The following is an 8,954-nucleotide window of genomic DNA, read 5'->3' as shown; positions in this document are numbered from 1 at the left end:
AGGACCTTGATTTGTGTATTTTCTGTTGAATCTGCACGTGTATAAGCCACGGACTTTAAGGGTATTTTGGATCCTCTTTTATACCCCTCCAATTATTATTATTATTATTTTGTACAAATAATAATGAAAAAATGCAATGGGAAAAAACCAAAACCCAAACCTGCCCATCATTGTGATTCACACATGCATTTTGGGCTTATTAATTAACTGCTTCAAATTTGAGAGGGAGGGGAGGGATAATCTATAAGGAAAAGTTTAGAGACAGCAACTTTGTTAAATTCTGGTCAGCATGTAACCAGTAAAAAAAAGTGAGTTATCGGATGAAATCTCACATCTATCTCACACCATTAAAACCATCATTGATGGCTATTTGATTGCTACAAATCACAAAAATTACTGACCCTAACATTCCTCGATTTATAATTTATTGATTAAATTTCAATAGATTGTAAGTATGAAATAAAAATTTTATATCAATATCTAGTTATGTATTATTATTTTTTTTTCATGACCTAATTATGTATTATTATGTTAATAAAATAAATAATTTTAAAATAGAATAATTAATTAATAATCCAATTCAAAACAGTGCATCGTTTCAATAATTAAGTAAATTACTTTTATGTTATTAATGCATCAAAACTAATCACACTCAAACCATATTCTTGAAAAGCAAATTTCGTAACATAGATTTATAATTTTTGTAGCTATATATATATATAAAGTATTACCATATATGTGATATTTAGGATAACTATATGCATATATAATATAATAAAACATATAATATGTACATAAAAAATAGTTGCTAAATTAGTCATTATATATTTATATATAAATATATATTATTTAAATTATTATTAATATATATTTTATATAAATAAGTGATTTTTGATGGGCATCTTACATGATGAATAAATAAAACTGAAACATTCGTACGAAAATTTCCACACGACCCCACCTTTAGATATTGTTATGAATATGAATGTAGGATAACTATTTTATAACAATGTTAATAACCTAACAAAGATGACTTGCTAACTTATCATCACAAAATTACACAGGATATGATAGAGGGTCTTATAGATATATGTATCTACGAGAAAAGAGACAATTTTTGTTGGCTCTAACCACAAATTTTCTGCATCATTTCGGATATATACTAACAAGCTGTTTGTTTATATGGTTAAAATTATGTGTTAGTCCGGAGATTCTGTCAGCATGTGTATGACAAGAACGTATAATGTAACATCTTTCTATCAAAAGAAAAAGAAAAACTTGAAGACAAGGGCTTGGTCAAGGACATGTTAGATGTTATCCATGTATCACGTACTAACAAACAAATGTGGTCTCAAGTAACCACCAAAAAAGAGTTCCATCTCTCTCAATTAATAATGTAACAAACAAAAAGACTCAGAAAATAAGCATAATGATATATTAATTAGATTTTTAAAGTTGTGAGGTTTGAATGGTCATTTTAGTTTAATTAGCTTGCTTAGCTTAATTACTTCATTGATTTTATTACCATCACTTAGAGAATCATATTAAAAATATAATCATTTACGTAATTTTTTTATTAACTTTAATCTTTTTAAAGAAAAAATAATTTTATGATATAATATTAAAGTTTTTAGACCAAATAATTTAAAATTTGATCAGTATTTTTTTTTAAAAAAAAGAATAGCATAAAATAAATAAAAAGAGAAAAAGATTATGTAATAAAATATTTACACAAACAAAAAAAAATTGTGTGAAGAAATATTTTAAAGATATAATTATTTATGTATGTTTTTTAATCAATTTAACAAAAAAAAAAAAAACAAAGTGGCTTCTTGACAACTACTACGTGGCTAATTAAAAGAAGTGAGGATCGAATGGTCATTTTAGTTTAATTATTAGCTTCCTTAGCTTAATTACTTCACTGATTTTTATTATCAGCACCTAGGATCCGGAATCATGATACAACTAACGTCGTCCTTAGGCAGCTGTCGCTGCATCCCAATAACTCGAAAGATATAAATCGGTAATTAATTAAATAAATAAATAATATTGCGTATGCTGTTAGGCGTGGTGGTGAATAATGACTATACTTGATAAGAGAATTAGAACCCCTAGGTTTGACACTTACACTGAATTTGATGCAAATTCTTCACTTTTATGAACATGATTTAAGGCCTGCCGCTAGATCTCTTCATCCTTTTTGATTAGTTGACTGCAGCTTTACATTTGATGTAATCACAAAAGTAATTAATTAATTATTTATTTAATTAATTAATGTTTACAGATATGAGTGCTAGATAGCTCCTCATATGGCTGATTATAATTAACAAGATATAAAGAAGCACACGCTCATCACTTGTGCTTGTTCAATTATTCAAACTCATGCATCAAGATATAATTAATTATTAATTTTGGATTACTTGTGAACCATGATACAGTACTTTTAAATAATTAAAAGTCATTGTGAATTATACAAATATCTATAATTTTCGTAATTATTATAATGTCACCAAAGGTGCATGTATTGGGAATATTGGAATGAGCTGAAAATGCCTTATATCATTCTTTCTTTGACTTTGACTAACTGTCCGTGAGAGAGGGACTAATTGAAGACAGATCAGATCTATTTTCATATTGGTAAATAAAATGAAGAATAAAAAAAAAATAGAAGTTACTGTTTATTATTTGGATTTAGTAATAGCCAGTTAAGCAGATTTTCTTCATTTTAATGGGGCGAAAGTTGGGACTAAGGTCTCCTATTCAACGGACATTTACCAAAGCCTATTTCATATATTATTAACAAATTGTTTCTGTATCTACCTATCTATTATCATGGTTCATATGTTTTGATAATATACATATAAATATATATAAAACCAATAATTTACCCACTTGAAAATTTAATTTATATCGTAAGGCATAGTATTCAAGATTAAGCTGTATATATTAGTGCACATTTTTATGATATCATCATAAGCCATATCACAGCTATATAGCAGCTCAGATCCTTAATAATTTACTCAACTCCTTGTCATTCATCTTATTGTATATATATTTGGTTCAGCAACACGAAAGCAAAATTAAATTAATTTGATACAGATCGAAGTATCTTAGGTTAAACAAGAATAAAAAGAGTTAAAGTTATATTTAGATAATATTAAATGAATAATATAATTTAATATTTGACTTTTTATAATTTAATAGTTTTTTTCACTATTAGAAAAATTATTTTAGCAACTATTTTTCTCATTTTTAAGAGCAATTAAAATAATCGCTAATCTATTTTACTGATAATTAAATATTAGTCGTCTTATATTTTGTCGCTAAAATATTTTAGTGATAATTATATAATTTTCGAAAAAAAATTTTTAATTGTCACAAAAAAATATATAATTACTATTATAACATATAATAATAACAGTAAATATATAATTGTCATAAAAACATAAATTAAATAAGATATACAATAATTATTATATTATTATCACTAAAAATTTGGCACTAAAAATTATTTTTGTTATAGTGTTTATGTTATGATATTATTATTTTTTAAAATTTAAAATAATCGAAAAATATACATAGTAATTAGTTAAAAAAGTTGAGTTTGCGTAAATTTTATATAAATCTTTTATTTTATTTTATTTTATTTTATATTAATTTTTTTTGGATTAACAAGAATTGAACATTAAATCTTCAGATCATAAAATTTTAATTAAAATATTATGTTATTTAATTTTTTTAAAACTTCAATTAAAAAGAAGTATATAAATAGCTATGTGTCTAACATTCTAAAAATATGATAAAACAATAATAAAATAAATAAATGTTTTTATAATTTTTATATATTTCTGTGCCATTCTCGGTTGTCAGGCCTTGTTAGAGAAGCTAGCATATTGCACTGATCCACACACACATTACACATCTCCCTCTCTTTTTCTCTCCTAAAAGTTAAAAGCCACATACATACATAGATACATAGATAAGGTCCGTGCCCTTGAAGCTAAGAAACTGTGCAAACTAAGCCTCCTCTTTGCTTGTTTGTCCCCTCTTTCCTGCGAGCTTCTTTGTCTTCTTTCCTTTGTCCTCAAACGCTCCTTTCCCTTATTGCTTCTCACTAAAGGTTTGTATCTATCTATCTCTATGTTTTTGCTATCACTACTTAGTTTCTTCTTCTTCTTCTTCTTTAGTTTCTTTTTTTGACATGCATGAGTCTTGGTTTTCTTATTTTTCACTTTATTAATAGAATCTATTATTGTTTCTTATTCTTCCTTTTCATTAGTTTCTGTATGTATTGTCTGTTGATCTATCATATGCTTCATTTCAGAAAATGAACTAACACTTTTCTTTAATTTTTTTTTAGGTGTTTTAATTCTGTAGTATTAGTTACAGTTAAACTCTAACATACATAAATCGTAAATATTGTGCTTTCTCCTAGCTAGCTCTTATATTAATTAGGTTTGGGAAAAAAAGATTATATATATTCATATTATTTGGTTGTAGCTAAAAGCGTTAGAGAAAAGGAACAACAAGCTTAGGGTTTTAGCTAATGGATTCTATATCTTAATTATACAAAACTTTTTTAAGATATAAGATGTACTTTTCTTTAATTTTATTAGTTTACTTCCTTTCTCTTATGTGATTTCTTTCAACATTTGGTTGTGGTATGTGCTTAATTATCCCTCCAATAATACACGTACAGTAGTCCAAAGTTCAAACTGATATGTATGAACCTTGGTGTTTGTTTCTAAGGCAATCAGCATGCACATAACTTATCATTTTTTTCTTATAGTTTCTGATTGGTTCTCGGTCAAATATCAGTCCAAGTTTAACATAGTCATCATTAGAAAAAAAGATCTCTAGCTTTTCTCTAAGAATCTTCCCTAGGGTTATATTATAGATAGATCTCATAAATTCAAAATTCTGTGTCAGAAAAAAATGCCTCTTATATTTTATTGCATGGACACAATGTTAAATGAAAAATAATATTTGTATTATTTTTAAATTAATTTTTGTACTCCTTTATTTACAGTATAAAAGACAAATATTTTATCTTCTTTCAAATTTTCTTTATCAATCATCTTTAATTTTAAAAGTAGAAAATGTACAAAGAAAATGTACACAGAGTGATGTATATAACATTCCTCATCTTAAACCATACATACTTAATATTTTTCGATTTGATATATATATATACTTTTATATATTTCTCATATACTTATTAATTTTTTATTTGATATATATATATATATAAACTTAATTAGTTACAATAATAATTAAAGTCTTATCCCTCTAAATAAATTGGATGACATAAATCACACTACACTTTTCAATATTACATTTGTATTTATGTTATTTTTCAATAAATTATGGAAAGTGTGATTTTATTTGGACCAATTTTCTATATAATTGTTATTTCCTCCAAGTTCTCCTTATTTTTTAGTTATATAAAGTAGCATTTTCACACAATGACTGTCAGGAAGAACACACATACATATATGTTCCCGAGATTATCAAGTTTTGGGCCACTAACTTTGAATTTCTACAACATAGACTATACCGCTAGCTAGTTCCATTCATTCATACTTGCTATGTCCTTAATTAATTAACTATAACAAAAAACCGTTTCACATCTACCTTTTAATTATTTATTCAACAATGTTAAATTATTAGCTAATAAATATTATTATTTTAAATCACCACATAATTAATAATAATTTATACTAATATTTACAAAAATTATATAATTTAGATTTATATTTATTAAAATTTACACACATAAATAAATATATCTTATATTCATATTTATCATAATTTATATTAATAAAATTTATTTATTAAAAATAATTTAATATTTATATAATCAAAATTATTAAAAAGTACTCACTCCTAAAATCTTTTAATATTTATTTATTTATTTTGGTGTAAATATCTGCCTTCTATTGTATCTATAAAATAAACATATAATCAATAATAATCCAAGGATTAAGCAAAGCTTAATGATTATTATTATCCTTGATTTTATTTGTCAGGTAATTAATTAGAAGCAAAAGAATAATCAGAATGATGGCAGGTAGTGGACAACTAACAGTTCCACCAGGGTTTCGGTTCCATCCAACTGATGAGGAGCTTCTCTACTATTACCTAAAGAAGAAAGTTTCTTATGAAGCCATTGACCTTGATGTCATTAGAGAAGTTGATCTCAACAAACTTGAACCTTGGGACCTCAAAGGTATCTTTCTATCTAGTTACATTCATTACATCTATCAATATAAATTCTTAGCTTTAGTATGGTGGTTAAGAATGGAGGACTACAATCATTGTTGCAAGTGCAAGCCCCGGTGGTGTGTTCTCGATTTACATTAAATTTGTAATGAATAAAAAAATTGAAAGAAACCATTAATTTGACATTAAACGAGAGGATTACTTAGATGTTATACATGTACGATTATACTAGTACTAATAGAATGAATTCCATCAAAACTTCATAGTTAAGTGTACTAAGACAAAAGTAGTACTAGGATTAATGACTTTTCAATAAATTTGTGTTACACATCTTTTTTAGTATTTAATCAATGTGGTTGGTCGAATGGTTAGTTCTTTTGTTCTTTGAAGCAAGTTTGTCAGAGTTCGAATCTTACTTTATATATGCAGTAATAATTTATTGATTAATAACAAATTTTTAAATAAATACCAGGTCCGCTTTGAATTAATTTTTAATTTTTTGGATTAAAAAATACTGTGAGAATTGAAAAAAAATAGTATTTCATTCTTGTTTGAAATGGTTAAGTACCATACTAAGATGTTGGCATTGAATGATGATTGAAATATATGTGTGGAGTTGTGCAGATAAATGCAGAATAGGATCAGGGCCTCAAAACGAGTGGTATTTCTTCAGTCACAAAGACAAGAAGTACCCAACAGGAACAAGGACCAATAGGGCAACCACTGCTGGTTTTTGGAAAGCCACTGGGAGGGACAAGGCCATATACCATACTAACAATTCCAAGAGGATTGGAATGAGGAAAACCCTAGTTTTCTACATCGGCCGTGCGCCCCACGGCCAGAAGACTGACTGGATCATGCATGAGTACCGCCTCGATGAAGACGACGCCGAAGTTCAGGTGACAGAGAAAAATAATTCCTTACATGCATGCAATGCCATTCAATAATAACAATAATGTTTGGAGAAAAATTCAAGACGGCAAAATTTATTATTTTTTATTAGCATTTTTACTCATCAATTTATTTTATTTAGTCTAATAATTTAATAATAATTTTAATTTATATATATTTTTATAATTATGTTACATAAACACTAAAACCAATTATTAAAATTAATTATTGGTATAAAATATATATTAAAATATAAATACACATTGAAAAAAAAATCTATATATAAATACATTAGTGATTGATTTTAGTGAATAATTTTAGTTTTATATAATATTTTTAATATTTTTAAATATTAATGACTAATTACTAGTATAAAATAATAATTTATTAGTTCTCTAGTATTTCTCTAATGTTTAAGATGAAATATAATCTTCTGTAAAAAAAATATGTATTATACATAAATATATGATGACTGATTTTGATAATTAATTTAATGTAGATATGACATTTTACCGTACAAATATGGTTTATGCTCATCTTATAACAACAAAATGATTCATTTTATTTGTGTACACAAAAGATAAGTTATATAAATAACTCTTTGTTTTTGAAGTTATTGATATAGCCAATAAGTCATTCTATATTCCTAGTGAAATTTGACATGCTTCAAACAATTAGTGAGTGCTATATACATAAAATGAGAAAATTGAAGTTGCAATAAAAAAATGATTTTGTATGTATTGCAGGAGGATGGGTGGGTGGTGTGCAGGGTTTTCAAGAAGAAAAACCAAAGCAGAGGGTTTCAACAAGAAATTGAAGAAGAGGAACATCATCACTTAGCAGCAGAACATCAACACATGAGAGGAGTAGCAAGCCAACAAGTTCTGGACCCAAAACACCACCACCACTTGCAACATCATCAAGGACTCTATGATAATGATAATGATAATAATTACACCAATAATTTTGATGGATCCATGCACCTTCCACAGTTGTTCAGTCCAGAATCTTCCGTGGCTACCGCGGCGGCGCACACTTCCATGAATGCCATGGACATTCTTGAATGCTCCCAGAACCTTCTAAGGCTCACAACAACAAGTGGATGTGGACTCAATCTCATGCAACAACAACATGGAGAGAGGTTCAATGGTGATTGGTCTTTCTTGGATAAGCTTCTTGCTTCACACCATGGCAGCACCATGGATCATCATCACCATCATCATCATCATAGCAAATGCAACAATAATCTTCATCATCAGCATCCTGCAATTGCTATTGGAACTACTTCATCTCAGAAATTCCCATTTCACCACCTTGGTTGTGACAACCATGATATCATGAAGTTTTCCAAGTAGGGTTGTTATGAAAAATAATAATATAATAATAATCATTATTATGATCATAAGCGATGATGAGGTGAGAATCAGAAACTTCCTTTCTAGTATATGTATTTCAGAGCATCCTCCTGTTTGTTAGGTACTCATTGGAAAAATTCTCCCACTCATTAATATTTATTAGCATTTCTTTATTTTGAGTATCAATTGTGTATAGGTATGTATCTTTGTTATATTTTCAAGCTGCTGTTAAATAATATGATACTATTCATGAATGCTTATTTTTCATGTTGTTGAATACCATGGCGATCTACTTTCTGCATATAAATAGTTCTTTGCGATGTATAATATTTTCGACAAAAAAAAAAATGTTTAGGGGACAACAGTACGTATCGAGCCTAAAACTACTCAAACTTTTTATTTTTCACATTATTTATTATTTGAATGAAGGATATTTATTTTATCATCTTTCACGTGCTCATCATATTAAATGACTGACAACAATAT

At 27.0% G+C, this 8,954-nt stretch overlaps 1 protein-coding gene across 1 annotated transcript; it reads left to right on the top strand.

Annotated features, from left to right (window-relative positions):
- Positions 1 to 3,992: 3,992 nt before the first annotated feature.
- On the top strand, positions 3,993 to 8,725 carry LOC107612126 (NAC (No Apical Meristem) domain transcriptional regulator superfamily protein). The gene is made up of 4 exons (XM_016313950.3): positions 3,993 to 4,120; positions 6,030 to 6,229; positions 6,847 to 7,121; positions 7,860 to 8,725. Exons 2-4 carry the CDS (start codon positions 6,061 to 6,063, stop codon positions 8,466 to 8,468), a joined length of 1,053 nt encoding a protein of 350 aa, XP_016169436.1. The 5' UTR covers positions 3,993 to 4,120; positions 6,030 to 6,060; the 3' UTR covers positions 8,469 to 8,725.
- The last annotated feature ends 229 nt before the right edge of the window (positions 8,726 to 8,954 follow it).

This window comes from Arachis ipaensis, chromosome B8, assembly GCF_059453495.1.
Source record: "Arachis ipaensis isolate K30076 ecotype BB chromosome B8, ASM5945349v1, whole genome shotgun sequence".
Lineage (NCBI taxonomy): Eukaryota > Viridiplantae > Streptophyta > Magnoliopsida > Fabales > Fabaceae > Arachis > Arachis ipaensis.
This window is presented reverse-complemented; position numbering and strand designations above follow the sequence as displayed.

Coding starts and splice junctions, on each gene's coding strand:
- LOC107612126 (XM_016313950.3), top strand. CDS start 6,061: ATGATGGCAGGTAGTGGACAACTAACAGTTCCACCAGGGTTTCGGTTC. Junction 6,230..6,846: donor TGAACCTTGGGACCTCAAAG/GTATCTTTCTAT, acceptor GGAGTTGTGCAG/ATAAATGCAGAATAGGATCA. Junction 7,122..7,859: donor AAGACGACGCCGAAGTTCAG/GTGACAGAGAAA, acceptor TATGTATTGCAG/GAGGATGGGTGGGTGGTGTG.